Genomic DNA, 16,043 nt, shown 5'->3' on the forward strand with positions numbered 1-16,043 from the left:
GATTCTTCAGCTTCTTCAGATTCTTTAGCTCTGACCATTTTTGTAGCTGGCGGAGAATCTGACCTTAGGCACATCCTTGAAGGCCTTGCAGACATCTGCATTGGATGTTCATTGGGAACTGTGGCTGAATATTTCCGAGGGGCATAGGGGTGTTCCTCAAATTTTAGTCACAGAAGAAGACCTTGCTACCATTGTTGAATGCCATCCGGGGTCAGAGTCTTCTACATTTCATAAGGTGGATGTCCCCTTTAAGAAAAAGCAGAAAACTAAACATATTACCCCAGCTCCTGAGGACCCACAGAGTGAATGGTAAAATTTCACTCGGGGGTTGTTTAATGCTTTGATGACTTTAAGACCTCCTCAGGGAGTTCCTGTCTCACTTTCTCCTTTGCCTGTACTCCCCGTAAAAGACCCAGGGAACAGGATTCCTCTGAGTAGGAGGTGGATTCAGATGAGAAATCACCAGACTAGTACTCTCAGATTCCCTCTCGTTTAGATTATGGGTATGAGGAACAGGAATCTACTAGTCCTGAAACTCCTTTTGAAGAAGTTTTTTTGGTGACAGTCTCTATAGGTTCATAGGTAGGTACTAGGCTATCTGCCCGAGGGCATTTATAAGCCTAGCCAGAGTGTCGGCTTTCACTGCCCCATTGATTAATTAACTGATCTGTCAAGCAGAGCCAGTGAAGTGATCCCAGGGGTGTATTTTCTGTTACCCATTCATTTGTCAAGGTTTCTCTTGAAGAGTGTTAGTTAGGGGCTCTGCCTTATGTAATTTGGAATTGATCCAAAGCATGGGGAGTCTCTGTGACAGGAATCTATCCCTCCAGCATGTTATATTTATTGTTGTGGCGAGGGTAAGCTCACTAGAGCGCGTGGCTCACAATGACTTGGATTTCTTTAGGTGGAGCATGTCCATCCATTCTGAGTTGGACATGGCTTTGTAAGTCAAGCAGAGATCACCTCTGAGTAAGTGATATGCCACTGAGTACAGCCAGAGTTTTTTCAGTCGGGCTGCATAGGACATATGTTTGAGGCCAGTAATCCTCTTGGTGAGGTACTTTTGTGGTCTTTCCAGCTGTTGGAAGTGTCTTGTGAGTTGCATCCCAAATGGGGCATTGTACTCTATGATGGGTCTAATGAGTGAAGAGTAGAGGGGCACTATAACCTCTTTATTTCTAGATGCGAACCGTTTAGTAATTAGATGGGCCACATAGAAGGATTTCCTAACTACTTTGGCAATATGATTGTCAAAGGAGAGATTACTATCTACCTGGGTCCCCAGATCATGGGTGTTTTGTTTTTCCCAAATGGGATGACTATGCATTTTTTGGCATTTAGCTTGAGGCCATGACTTTGACACCAGGTGTCTGTCTCAGTAAGGCCCTTTTGGAGGATGTCCGTGTCAGCCGGAGAGTCAGTTATGGCTCCCAGTTTGCAGTCATATGCGAACTTGATTAACCATAGTCCTCCTGTGTTTGGCTGTACTTTTGAGAAGTATATGCAAAACAGTAGGGATCCCAGGACCGAGCCTTGCAGGACACCACTTGTGACTGGTTTAGAGTCGGACCTGGAGGCCGCTATTCTTACCGTGTGAGGTCTGTCTGTAAGCCAGTTGGCAACCTATCTCATGATGTAGGGGTTTATGTTCAGGCTGGTGAGTTTTTCTGTAATACCCGAGTGGGGAATGGTGTCGAAAGGCTCGGCGAGGTCAAGGTAGGCTGTGTGAACCACCATTCCCTTGTCTATGGCCTTGGTGACTGTCTCGAAGAAGTCAGCCAGGTTTAGTAGGCATGATCTGCCCTTAACAAAGCCAAACTGGGTCAGGTCAAGTGTTTGGAGGTTCCCTATGTCTTTGTTAATGAGTTCCATGATGATGCGCAACATAGTCTTGCTGACTAGGCTATTCAGGCTTATGGGGCGATAGTTACCAGGGTCAGTTGTGGCCCCTCCTTTGTGGAGAGGAATAACCATTGCTGTTTGCCATTCTATGGGCACATAGCCTGTGGAGAGGCTGAGGTTGAACAGCATGTTTAGGTGGGGGGTTAGTTCATTCTGTAGTTCGTGCAAGACGCAGCCTGGTACACCATCTGGTCCCATTTATGCTGTGTTTTTGGCTTTTGAAAGGGCTGTTTTCACCTGGGCATCTGTGATTTCTGGGACATTACACTTTTCCAGTATTGTTGTGGGCCCTTTTGGAGGTGAGAGGGGGGTGAAATTTGCACTGAATCTATCTGCCAGGATGTTGGCAATATCAGTAGGTTCAGCGTATTTTGTGCTATTTTGCACTAGTTCTCAGTGCATATTTGCGAGTTGCCACTTAGATTCTTAACATAGCTAAAGAAGGCTTTGTGGTTATCTTTTTAATCCTTGGGCTATTTTTCTTTCGAAGTTAGCCTTGGATGATTTCATGAGGGACCTTGGTTTCTTACTGATACTGATCAGGGATGTCTTTCCTTGGGATTTGCATTTTTTCTGAACTAGTTTCCTCCTCCTATTGTATAGCCTGTTTATTGCAGGGGTCCACCAAACTGGTTTCCTTCTCTTAGAGGAGTGAGTCTTGGTTTTGCTAGGGATGGCACAATCAATGCATCCTTGTAGGTGCTCACAGAGTGCATTTATAAAGATTTCTTGGGCAGCGTTATCATGTAGCGTGGGGGCTGTGAAACTTACCACCTCTGTCTTAAGTAAGGTGAAGTTTGCTTTAGAAAAGTTTTATACTGTGGTTTCCTTAGTTGGGGGTTGGTGGTGGGGTGCGGACATCCAGAGTGATTAGTTTATGGTCTGATCTAACCAGTGACGGGTCGACCTCCGATGTGGAACACCTGTTACCCATGTTGGTGATGACCAGGTCCAATATGTTTTCACCTCTGGTAGGGGAGTTTACCAGCTGATCCAGGGCATTTGAGGTGATGAATTCCAGGAAGCGCTGGGCCTGGGAATTTGTACTTGAGTAGTTTCCCCAGTGAACGGTAGGGTAATTGAAATTGCCCAATATCAGGGTGTTCGGTAGGACCTTTATGTTTTCCAGTGTCTCCAGAAAGGTGGAGTGGTGGTCTTGGGTCATGGAAGGTGATCTGTAGCAGGACACAATTTGCACTGCAGATTTGCCCGATGTTAGTTGCACATGGATGATCTCAGAGGTATCATGCTGCACCACTAACCTGGAGGTGTAGGTTTCCTTGATGAATATGGATACACCCCCTCCTTTTGTGTTTCGGTCTGTGTTCTGTGGCCAAAATGTGTGGTATGAGTTGTAGCCTGGTAGTGCTGGGGCGCTCTCTGGAGCCTTGAACCAGGTTTTAGTTACTGCACAGATGTCGACGTTCTCCATACTGAGGAGTGCTTCCAGCGCGGGTGCATTTTGAGATTTAAACTCCTGGCGTTGAGTAGCATAACTGTGTTTTTTGTTAATTGTGCTGTTTACGGAGGTGGGTTTGACTTTTAAGCCTCTCCTAAAAAAGGCACTATAGGGGCAGCAAGAGCCTTGGCCAGTATTTGAAAGCCTAAGGGTGACTGGTGCAAAGCTGTCTCTTGTGAAGCAGCCCGGCTTGTCGAGCATGTTGTCCCAGGCTGACAGACACTGGATCCCCTTTGAATGACCCAGAAGCTTAGCCAATTGTTAAACTTGATAATTTTTTCTTTATACTGAGGTATCATTCTTGGTGAGGGCAAGATGCTGGTCAGGGTCATACCAGCGTGGGCTGCATGATCAGAGAGCTCTTCCATGCCTCTCTTCATGCAGTCCAGGGAGGTACGTCTCAGGTCATTCACACCAAAATGAACAATGATAGAGTCATATTTGTACTTGTTCTGGAGTGACCCGAGTGCTTGTGTTATGTGGCGGATTCTGGCTCCCAACAGGCAGCTAACAGTACCCTTCTGCTTGTCCAGCCTAGTGAGTGGGACGTCAGTGTGCCTGACTATAGAGTCACCTATTACTAATGTGTTAGGTATGTTATTTCGCCTTAAGGGCTGTGATTGTGCGGCACACTGATTTTGTGTTTTATGTGTTGTCTGGTTTGCGACGGAAAGTGCAGGTTGGTTGGGTGTCTACTTTGGAGGTCTCTGAGGCTTTTGCAGGTTTTTATTTAGAGCCTCCGAGCATGATTTTGTGTATTAATGTGTATTTTTTGCCAGTGCTGTTTTAGTAGGTATGTGTGCAACTGGAGGTGTGATGCAAGTGTTAAACTTCTCCTCTTGACTGTCTGTTCCAGTCTTGGGTGGAGACAGCTTAGCTTCCAGTTTGGCTGTATAATTGCATCTCTCGCATATGTTAGTGTTTTGTGGTAGGAGGAGAGGGTTGTCTGTCTACATGAGGCAGTTGTAACATTGCCTCAGGATACCCAGATTCACCAGGTGGACTGGAGAGTGCACCTGAAGTTGCCCTTTGGTCATGCCTGAATAGTAGGGTGAGCTGCTTAGTCACTTGGTTGGTGAGGGATGAATAAAGAGCCTTGCCCTGCTGGGCAGTCAGTGTCAGGATATATTAGTGCTTGCTATTAGGTCTGAACAAGTGCTGGGCTATAAGATGCTTTTTGAGTGCTTAGGTTGAGAGTTAGACTAGTTTCAAGGGAAAAAACTGAAGAGGAGACTTAGTGCAGCCGGGAATAATTTAACCGTAGCTAACCTGCACTGCCCGGTGCTCAAAACTATGCAAACGCGGTTTTTATAGTAGGGAAATGAAAGGGAGAGAATTTAGCACAAAATGGCCAATAAACTACTAACTTCTGGGCTGGAACCACTCCTCCAGGGACAGATAGGTTGCTCAAAGCTCCCCTCTCTCACAGGTGAACAGAGAAACTTCCTTCTATCCAAGTAAGGTATGGGCAACTCAGATACTAGTATCACAGGCCTGAATTCAGCACTAGCCTGAAAACTGGACTATACTAGCTTAGAAAGGCAGGAAACAATGAATTTTTTTGGTTTTTTTGAAAAGATAAGGCAAAAACAGTAAAGAATACACTTAAAACAGCTTTAAACAACTACAAACTATCAGAAAAGGCTATCGCACTTTAGTGTGTAGCCTACAACAGTTAAACAAATTATTTAAACAAAAAACAACTTTTTAAAAGTGCAGGCAGTCAAATAAGTACAATATGTGAAAAAAACAAGCTTTTAAATCACAATAAATGCTGGAAAATCTGTGTTTATGCTGAAAACAGTTAAGTACAGCAAGAAAGTACAGAAAACTGATAATCACGCCAAAGTCTCTCTTCTAAGCTAGAAGGCTTGTATCAGTTTAAGGCTTTTTAGTGCTACCCAGTAGGTTAGTTACTGGAAAGATGGGAAACAAGCTCAGATGTGGTCTTTTAAACCAGAAAGTTGAAAGAGACGGACAAACTGTCCAAATGGTCAATAAACTACAATTTCTGGGCCAAGAACCTTTCCTCTCGTGGTAGACAGGCTACCTAAAGCTTACCACTCCCACTGATAATCTAGAAGGCTTTCTTCCAACACAGAAAGGCTTGTGGGGCTCAGAAGCTTACCCAACAGTCCTGGATACAGCAACTCTGTATCTGGATTAGGCTAGTTACAGGAAAGGTGGGAAACAAGCGCAAGTGCGGCTTTTAAACCATAATGTTGAAAGAGATGGAAAAAAAACTGCCTAAACGGCCAATAGCTACAATTTCTGGGCCAGAAACCACTCTTCTTTTGGTAGATAGGCTACCTAATTCTTACCATTCCCACTGATAAGCTAGAAGGCTTCCCTCCAATACCATAGTTGGTATTTCTTTCCTTTAATCTTTCTGTTCAAAAAAAAATAAAAGCGAGTGGTTGGTATGGAAGAAAAGTAGATTTACCTGTTACATCCAAGGGCACTCAGGTTTTAAGAGGTCTGAGAAGTGTCAGGGCAAAATGCCTAACTCAGAAGCACATGCTTTGTGTGTACTGTTTAGGAAAAGTCCATTTACAGGAGAGTTGCTTGATTTGCCACGGTTTCTCTATGAGAGCTCTCACAGAATGTAAAAGCAAATTAGTTTTTAAAGGACTTCTAAAATTGGACTTTGATGAGGCCATTTCTGGGTCAACGACTGAAGCTAGTTCGTCTTCATCCTTTCCATCCTCCTCTAGGAAATGTCTTTCTTCGGTTTCCAGTGTTTTGGTACTGACAAAGAAGGCACCGTAACATTCCTTGATGCCGGCCACTTCCTCTGCACCAAAACCAGGTCTTGGAACCAAACTTCTTCAAGCGTTGAAGTCTGCATTGGCTTCCTCGACTCCGTCAGCACCAGACAAGCAAAAATTAATCTTGGTACCTAGCTCTAGGTACTCTCCATCTATTGACCCTCATATAGACAGACCCCCTAGCCCCTTCCTTGATGTCAGACCTCCCAGGTCTCCATCTACAGCATCTGTTCGATCCACTAAGAGGCTCTCTGAGGCTGATATCATGAGACTGGTGGATCAGCTCCAAGCGGTGAGGGGATTGTCTTCAGTTCTCAGCCAACCCAGAGTTTGAACCTTTTCTTCTACGACACCAATATTTCTTCCTCCTCCAACTCCTGTTGAGACTTTGGAGCCCTCTGTTCCGACATTCCTGGCACTGATTGCCTCGATTCCAGTAGCAACTTTGTCAACGTCACCAAGAGCTACCTTGTGTTCTTCTGGCCCTTTGGCACTGGAAGTCTCCCTGGGCCGATCTTCTCTGATGGGGTCCAAGGTGGATGGACTGGTTTCCATAACTTTGGAGCCATCCATGTTCCTTGGTACTTTGGTCTTTGCAGGATCCACCCTGGCTTCTGTTTCGGGGGTTGCCTCCTTGGTGCGGGGTGTGACCCTGGTTCCGAAGGAGTCTCTTTCAATTCCAGGCTCCCATCCCTCTACAAGGGGGCGCTGGCCTTCAAATCATGGAGAAGGCTTTGCCCATTGGCGACTCAGTCTTTGCCATCCCTGTCGGAACAAATTTCCACATCTCCTTGACCTGAGCTGCCATCAGTCTAATCCCTAGGACAGAGGGCACAATTGTTCCAGGAAAGACCCACTTTGGTGGTTTCTTCCTTTGGCAGTTTCCTGGAACACCCCCCCCCTCCCCGAGGAAGTACCTGCAAAGAAAAAGTGAAAGAAGAAGCACTTAGACTCTCCAGAGGAGTCTTTCACCAAAGACACTGATTTTGATGAAGGGGAAGGTTCCCCCAGATCACCCCCTGATGATGTTTCTTTCGGGACATCTTAGAAGTCCGAAACAGAGGGATGGCTGGTCTTCCATCCTTCCTTGGAAGAGTTGGTATACCTGTAGGCTTTTCATGCCTAACCCTCTACTTCTTGGATTTCTTCACCCGCTGATGTTCTTATTAAACTGATCACTCAGCGGGCATGGATGATGCCCAACTCCATCACGCCGAACTCCAAGAGGCCTGATCGAATCCTCTCAGTCCTTAAGGATGAGCCACACTGGTCCAAAGGTATACCCGTTGACGCCATGGTGATAGCATCAACCCCGAAAAAGGAACTTGCAGAAGAAAGTCCAACTATCCATCCTCCTAACAAGAAGTCTAGGACTTTGGATAAGTTTGGGAAGCACTATTATGCTTCAACAACCTTCGTTCTCATGTCCTTGAATTATATGGTGCACTTTACAAGGTTACAGAGGGATCTGATCAAGGAGCTTATTGGATACCCTCTCAGGAGCAGTGGTTGAAGGGGTACAGGACAAAGTTACCTCTCGGCTAACAACCCTTGATGTGATTTCTAACTCATCCATGAGGCTGATTGCCCATGCAGCTGAAGAGACGACTAGAGCAGCAGGTTCAGGCATAGCCATTAGAAGGCATTCCTGGATGCGGTTGTGTGACTTTGCTGAGCCATTTAAAGTGTCATTCGTCAGTGCTCCATCTGATGGATCTACCCTTTTTGGTCCTAAGGTAAAAGACATGCTAGCCAGATGTGAAAGATAGCAACACCCTGTCTGCCGTAGGCGTATGTTTCTCCACTCTTCAATGGCCTTACTCTAGGAACCAGAGAAATGTGAGAGTATGGTTTAAAAAAATCCAAAGGGCCTTTCTGAGATTCACGTGGCAAAGACTTCCCCCGGGGCAGAGAGGGAAGTAATGGAAGACTCCACCCCAGAGGCAGAAATAGACCACAAAACCAGGGCTCTAGAGAATCTTTCTCCGGTACTTCCTGTCAGCACCCCTGAATGGGGGCCCCAATGTCCTCCTCTGGAGGCAGTCGGGGTGGGGGTGGGGGGGTGAATTTCTCTTCACCAGTCCACCTGGCAGTTATTAACTACAGACAAATGGGTGCAGAGAATAATATCCAGAGTTATGAAATCTCACTTTCATTACCTCCAATTACCCAGAAAAAACTCCAGGATGTTCCACCCAGTCACAGGGAAGCAGCAGTCCTAGAAATTCAAAAATTGCTTGACAAAAGAGTCATCCAAAAAGTCCCACCAGACCAAGCAGGATCCAGCTTTTACTCAAGGTTCTTTTTAGTGCCCCAGAAAATGGGACTGGAGACCCATCTTTGGTCTCAGCCAGTTCAACAAGGCAGTTCAGCGAACCAAATTTCAGATGGTTTCGCTACAGTCGATACTTCCGTTCTTGGAAAAAGGTGATTGGATGTGCTCTATAGACCTCCAGGATGCATATTACCACATAAAAATGGACAAACGCTCCAGGAGGGTCTTGCACTTTCGGCTGGGAGCCAATCATTTCCAATTCAGAGCACTGCCATTTAGATCCACTACAGCCCCCAGGGTGTTCATCAAATGCATGGCAGTGGTTGCAGCTCATCTCAGGCTGCAGGGCTTTTGAGTTTTTTCATACCTTGGCGACTGGCTCCTCACTACTACCACCAGGTGTCAGAACGGGCAAAAGATTATACTCTGCATCTGTGTGCATCTATAGGTGTAACAATAAATTACGAAAAGTCAAGCTTCCAACCATCTCAGCAGTTGGACTTCATCTGAGCCCGCTTTAGACACTATAACAAGAATTGCTTCTCTTCATCCAGAAAGACTACAGCACATCAAATCCCAAGTCAGTCAAATTCTAAGAAACAAAAGAATTCCAGCAAAATTAGTCCTAAAAGCATTAAGCTCAGTGGCAGTGGCAATAACTCTTGTTCCCTTAGCAAGATATCACATGCGAATCCTGCAATAGTTACTTCCGTCCCAGTGGTCTCTGATGCACCAGCCAATGTCTTTCCTAATTGTGGTTACAAATAGCTGCAAACAAGGTCTTACGTGGTGGCTCCACTCTGATCAGATTCATTTGGGACTACCTTTCATTCTTCCCCAACTCCAAGCCACAGTAACTACGGATGTTTCCCAGATCGGGTTGGGGGGCATTATCTGGGAAAAACAGTCTGAGGCAATTGGTCCCAACTTGTGGCCAACTTGCACATCAGTGTTCTAGAAATGAGGGCAGTGCTGTTAGTGTTGCAAGCATTCTGGGATGCCCTTCCTCTAGGGACAGTATGTTCAAACAGGCAACATGTCATGGTCAAGTATATCAACAAACAGAGGGGAACCAGATCTTATCCATTGTGTCGAGAAGCCCTCAGAGTATGGCAATAGGTGATTTCTTCCAACTGCTTTCTCATAGCAGTGCACATTCTGGGCAGCTCCAACTTGATAGCGGACAAGCTGAGCAGAACTATTCTCATGTCTCATAGTCTCTCAATCCTATAGTGATGAACAAGGTTTTTCGTCACTGGGGCCAACCTTGCTGCGATCTTTTTGCCTCATCCTTGAACAACAAGTGCAGAAGTTACTTTGCCCTCATCCCCACCCCGGGGGGGGGGTCACCCAGAGACATTTTCCTTCTCGGTTGGCCTCCCAGTCTTCTCTACACCTTTCCTCCAGTTCCCCTAATATCATAGTTTCTAAAGAAAGCCAAGAGGACGGAAAACTCAGTAATCCTCCTTGCTGCTTTCTGGCCTCGACAGGTTTGGTTTCCCTTCCTCTGGCCTCATCTTCTTTGTTAACCATGGATTCTGGACCCAGCTCCAGATCTGCTGCCTCATCTGGAAAGCATGGTTCATCCACATCTCCAACATTTCAAGCTCACTGCATGGCTTCTCCAATTCCCATGACTGCCAGGCATCCTTCCCTATCTTCTCCTGTCCAACAATTTATTGTGGCTCATCACAAACCTTCAACTAGGAAACTTTATCAAAGTAAATGGGAAAAATTTGCGAACTGGGCCCTTCACAATAAACTGGATCCTTATTCAAGTCCAGTTCATAAGGTTTTGGATTTCTTAGCTAACCTCTACCAATTTGGTTCCTCTGCATTAACAATTAAAGTTCATCTAGCGGCAATCTTGAACTTTTATATGGGTTTTAATGGCTCATCTCTAATGTCACACAAACTCTGCAAAGCATTTTTAAAGGGACTCCTGATGTTGATATTAAGACCTCCATTTAAAGAACCAATTCCTCCTTGGGATCTAACACTAGTCCTACAGTCCCTCACTTTGTCTCCCTTTGAACCATCAGCAACTTGTGACTTAAAGGTTTTGTCTTGGAAAACTTTATTTTTAGTGGCTATTACATCTGCCAGAAGAGTATCTGAACTTCAGGCCTTATCCTGCAAACCTCCCTACTTAATATTTCACAAAGATAGGGTTGCCCTTAGGACCAATCCATCCTTTTTACCAAAGGTAGTTTCAGAATCTGATATAAATCAGACACTTCAATTGCTTGTCTTCTTCCCTAATTTTACCAATAAGGAGGAGTATTCCCTTCATTTGCTAGACGTCCACACACAACTACGTTTTTACCTTCACAGAACAAAAGGATTTCAGAAAATCTGACCAATTATTTGTTGCTTTTTCTTCTCTATCTTTAGGTAATCCAGTTTCAGAGGTTACATTGGCAAAATGGCTTAGAGACTGTATTACTTTTATCTGGCAGTCGAAAGGGCTCCAACTTCCACACCCAGTTAAAGCCCATTCAATTAGAGCAGTGGCAACTTCTGCATTTTTTCATGCCAGAGCATCCCTGGACGATATTTGTGAAGCGGCTACTTGGTGTTCTCCACATACCTTTAACACTCATTGCAAATTGGATCAGGTCTCAAGGGGACAGGCATCATTTGATTCGATGGTGCTTATGAATATCCTTCCGTGAGACCTCCCAAGACGAAAGTAGCTGGGGACTGTCCCACAGTACAGTCAAAGACTGAGTAAAGATTGACAACATCAGATAAAGAAGTTGTGTCTTACCATAACGTTCCATCTGTGTTGTCAATCTTCACTAATCCTTGACATTCCCGCCCTCCAACCCCCATCCTGAGACTCTTAGTGGATCAAATTCTCCTAGAACTGGCGTCATCATAGTGACACTTATCCAGTCTCTATTTATATCCTTACTTTTTATCTGGCACTAATTTAAGCAAACTCAATCTGAGGTAATTTACAGAGGAGCATTATGATTAGAGCCTAGCTCGAGAGTTGGGAGGGCACGAGTTGAAGCAAATGGCTGAGTCGGTTTCAAGGCTCAGAACTGAGCCCACAGTCGAGGATTAGTGAAGATCGACAACACAGATGGAAGATTTTGGTAAGACATAGCTTCTTTTTCTGCCCAGTCCTTAGCTCCATCCTCCACTTCTCCCTCCCCAAACGTTTTCTCCGATCAGAAGATAAACAATTCCTGTCACTATATAAATGCAGCAAATAATCTGGCGAAAGTCTGTACTCCAGTTTTGTTGCAGAAAGCTGTAATTCTTTATCATTTTCCATAAGATCAAACTCAAACCTGCCCACCTTTAAACATGCACTGAGAGAATTCCTATCCAAACTTTGGCTCTGCTCTTATAATAATCCAGGCTTAATATTTACTGTTTAAATTTAATGTACCCTCCCTTTGCAATTCTAGCTTATCTACCTATCTGCTTCATTCTGTTCATAACTTCCTGAACTACTAATTCCCTTTTGTCTTTTCTAACAACTCCAACCTAACCACCACTTTGTAGCCCTATACTGACCTTATTTTTCCTGTCATGTTTCTCCACTACCTCTCCTTCTTCTCCCTTACATTGTTCTTTTCACTTCTTATTTTACACCATCAAGTCGATCATTACAGATTAACTGTCGGAGCACCACTAACCTAAACACTTTTGTAAACACTTCTACAAAATCTTCTATAATGCTATACTCTTAAAGTCTAAATTACTTTGTATTTATTGTGTATCCTGTGTTTAAATTTCTTGTAATATTTTGTAGATTTTTAAATGTATCCAGAGCTTTTCTGTCTGCGCCTCCGCTAAAAATGGGTGCATTCTGGCCCAGGTAGACTTTCCTGGTAAACCAATGTCTTTCTGTACAGGCATTTTGGTACATAGAAGCATGCTGCAGGTGCAGAAATTCTTAATTGCATCCCCTAGCACTTTGCAGCTTAGGCTGTTTACCCTTTACCCTACTCTTGCTACATTACTGTTACCAGACTGGAGTTTTACTAAGGGGAGTTTAAAAAACTGTGTCCTTTTCAGTTCTTGGTAATTGTTACTGCTTTTGATTTAAATGTGATAACTAGTGCTTAATTTTTACAAAAAAGTACTAAACTCATCCAAGAAAATATTTGTTCATTTTAATTCCAGACGGTATTGTGTAATTGACTTCATTTTATGTTGGTGCGAAGGTAGTCTTGGATAGGGTCTTTTCCTGTGGTTTGAAGTGATGCTCAGAGTTCTGCTTGAGACACTGTAATTCTCCTGAAAAGTACATATAGAGAAAGACATGAACATAAGAGGGCTTAATTTAGTAATGAGAATGTGTGAACATGATGTGCAAGAAAACTGTCTTTTATTCTAAAAGATAAATATTTAAACTGAAAGTTTAAAGAGAAATCCATGTAAGTAGCTGTTGTAGTTGCTTGGTGATGTTTGATATCCACTATTTTGCTTTCCTTCAGGGTGAAGAGATAACAAAAGAAGAGATAGATATGCTGAGCGATGCCTGCACAAAATTGAAAGAACAAAAAAAACTGTTAACCAAAGAAAAAGAAGAACTTGAGGAGCTGAAGGATGATGTTCTGGAGTATAATGAGGTATGTTAGGTATTCTGAGTAATAGTTACATTGTCATTTAAAGTGTCACCACACCAGACTATCAATGTAGTACACGTAGTGTTGTGATTGCACTCTGAATTCAGAACAAAGACATCTTTGGGCCAGTGTATCCCAGAATATGTACAAACTATGCTTAGGTGTGCTCTTGAGGTGAATTTCTTGACATCTGTGTCTTGAACGCCTCTGCTGGTTGTGATCAGAGACGTGGTCATAATCCTGTATGTTTGGGCAACACATCTACATTTATTCTCACGAGAGAACTTTATATTCAAGCCACTACATCTGTATAACACATTATTTTTTTTAACCATTTCTGTATATTCCTTTGTATCTTATCTGTTTTTGAAGTGATTTGGGATCTAACCTGTTTTAACTGGTAATGTAGGTGTAAACTTTTAATGGGAGAGGCAGAGAAGTATTTTATGAGTGGTAAAGGATATGTATGAGGGCAGTGTGACAGTGATGAGGTCCGCGTTAGGAATGACGAGTGTGTTCAAAACGGAGGTGGGATAACATCAAGGATCAGCTCTGAGCCCTTTTTTATTTGCAGTGGTAATGGACGGGTTGACAGACGAGATCAGACTGGAGTCCTTGTGGACTATGATGATTGCAGATGACATTGTGATCTGTAGTGAGAGTAGGGAACAGGTTGAGAGGACCCTGGAGAAGTGGAGATATACTCTAGAGAGGACTGGAATGAATGTCAGCAGGACTAAGACAGAATATATGTGTGTGAATGAGAGGGAGGATAGAGGAATGATGAGGATGCAGGGAGTAGAGGTGGCGAAGATGGATGAGTTTAAGTACTTGGGATCAACAGTTCAGTGTAATGGTGAGTGTGGAAGAGAGGTGAAGAAGAGAGTACAGACAGGGTGGAGAAGAGTGTCAGGAGTGATTTGTAACAGATGGGTACCAGTAAGAGTGAAAGAGCAGGTCTAGAAGATGGTAGTGAAACCAGCTATATTATATGGGTTGGAGATGTTGGCACTGACGAAAAGACCAGGAGTCTGAGCTGGAGGTGACAGAGTTAAAGATGTTAAGATTTGCATTGGGTGTGACAAGGATGGACAGGATTAGAAGCGAGTATGTTAGAGGGTCAACTTAGGTTGGACTGTTCGGAGACAAAGGCAGAGAGGCAAGATTGTGTTGGGTTGGACATGTGCTGAGGAGGGATGCTGGGTATATTGGGAGGAAGATGCTAAGGATGGAGCTGCCAGGTAAGAAGAAAAGAGGAAGGGCCATAAGGTTTATGGATGTGGTGAGAGATGACATGCAGGTGGTTGGTGTGACAGAGCAAGCTGCAGTGGACAGGAAGAAATGAAAACAGATGATCTGCTGTGGCGACCCCAAAGAAAAATAAGTAAGTATAAACTTTTAATGGCTTATCTGTGCAGCAGAACATAAAAACTGAGGAGTGTTTAGGTATTACATGCACTGATTATAAAGGCCATCATGTACTAATGCTTTAGTTTGTGAAAAAAATGTTTTAATGTTATTGTACTGGCATCAGAACTGCATTTTTAAACTAGGTTGTTCCACAGCATACTGTAGCCCTGCTTCAGTTTCACAAAAAATAGCGCTGAAATGTTGTGTGTATTAAATTGTTATTATTGTAGAAAGTGAATGCTGCAGTAGTCACAACCAAGAGAGTTGTCAGAGACTATAATGATTTACTGAAGTATTTTTTTTTTTAATACTGGACTAATGGGTGGAAGGGGAGAGCAGTTAGGACTGCTTTATCAGCCTAGTGGAAGACACTGGGATCTTGGTGTATCCAGTCTGTCCACTTCATGGGTTAGACTGGTTGCCGCAGGCACACGGATACAGCAAATAGTTATCTTTCACACCTCAAGCTCCTCACTATCTTCAGCAGTTCTGTTCTTCTCCCCATTTACCTTGGTCTTGTTCATGGCCGTTTACATTAGGCACAGTCAACTGTAGCTTGAGCAGATAAGTTCAATAATTTCTTCTTGTTGAATATTTTCCTGGTCTTTAGACAGTGAGTTGCTTATAAGGAGTATTTTTTTTTTTGCCTATTTCAGGTAATTTCTAATTTTTTTCCATTCCCCACTGCTGCTTTAGAGCCTTTTGGCCAGTTCTGTGGGAAAAACATGTTTAAAGTATTAAGCATTAACTGTAGAATTTTCATAAGAGTATGTAACTGATGCTACTCACTGATATTGTCACTGTTTTTTTTCCACTGTTGCTGTCTGTTTCCTTGCAGTTCGCGGTTTTTTTTTTCAGTGCTTCTGTTTGTTGTTTTCTTAAGAGTTATTCTCTAAGATAGAAAAGGCATTGGTTTCTGTAAACATGACCTCAGTATCCCACCCCAGGACACTTGCAACATCTTGATGTGCCTGGAGCAGAATCACTTGAAGGACTCTAGGAAGATATTTGAGTCATTTGGCATAAGGACTTCAGAGGAGCAAAGGACTAAACTTTAAAAGGACCTCCTCAGGAGCATCCAGGAAGTAAGAAAAGTTAAAGAAAAAGTAGAAGAGAACCAGTCAGCCCTCAGACAGGAGGTCTTCACAGAGGTTACCTTGAATGAAAACTGAAACTCCCAAAACCATCCAATAGACTGTACAGTCACAGATATAACTGAACATTTTTCAAAAGCCCATTCATTAAGCTCCTACACAGATCTCTCTTCGGGGAGTAAGCCCTGCCAAAATCTTGGAAATTCAAAACCTTTCTCATCAGAGAAGGAACTCTCCAGATACTTAGAATCTAGGCCTTCCTCCCCTCTGTCAATAAGTTGTCAGAAGTTCTTGTGTGCTGTATGATTTGGAGTGCATGATGACCTTCTTCAAAGCTCATATCAACATGGGTGTCATACTGTTTGTGCCTCCCAGCCCCTCTCTAGGGTGAATAGGTTAGGGCCTTGAACATTGACTTTTTCTGCTTCTTCCACCCCAAGTTCAATTTTGTCATTAGGAAATCTGGAGTGGACTACTTTATTGATATGGTCTCTGATTGCAATGAGAAGATTTGACCTTTGTCACCAACTCTTTTGGTTCTGTCAT

At 43.6% G+C, this 16,043-nt stretch overlaps 1 protein-coding gene across 1 annotated transcript in view; it reads left to right on the forward strand.

The window, feature by feature from the left end:
• Positions 1 to 16,043, forward strand: part of LETM1 (leucine zipper and EF-hand containing transmembrane protein 1) — a 1,101,007-nt gene that overhangs the window by 929,516 nt on the left and 155,448 nt on the right. Inside the window, exon 14 of the mRNA XM_044062295.1 lies at positions 12,862 to 12,996. Coding sequence (XP_043918230.1) covers positions 12,862 to 12,996 — 135 coding nt within the window. The remainder of the gene's footprint in view (positions 1 to 12,861; positions 12,997 to 16,043) is intronic.

This window comes from Protopterus annectens, chromosome 2.part1 (assembly GCF_019279795.1).
Source record: "Protopterus annectens isolate FY-2018-M chromosome 2.part1, PAN1.0, whole genome shotgun sequence".
NCBI lineage: Eukaryota > Metazoa > Chordata > Ceratodontiformes > Protopteridae > Protopterus > Protopterus annectens.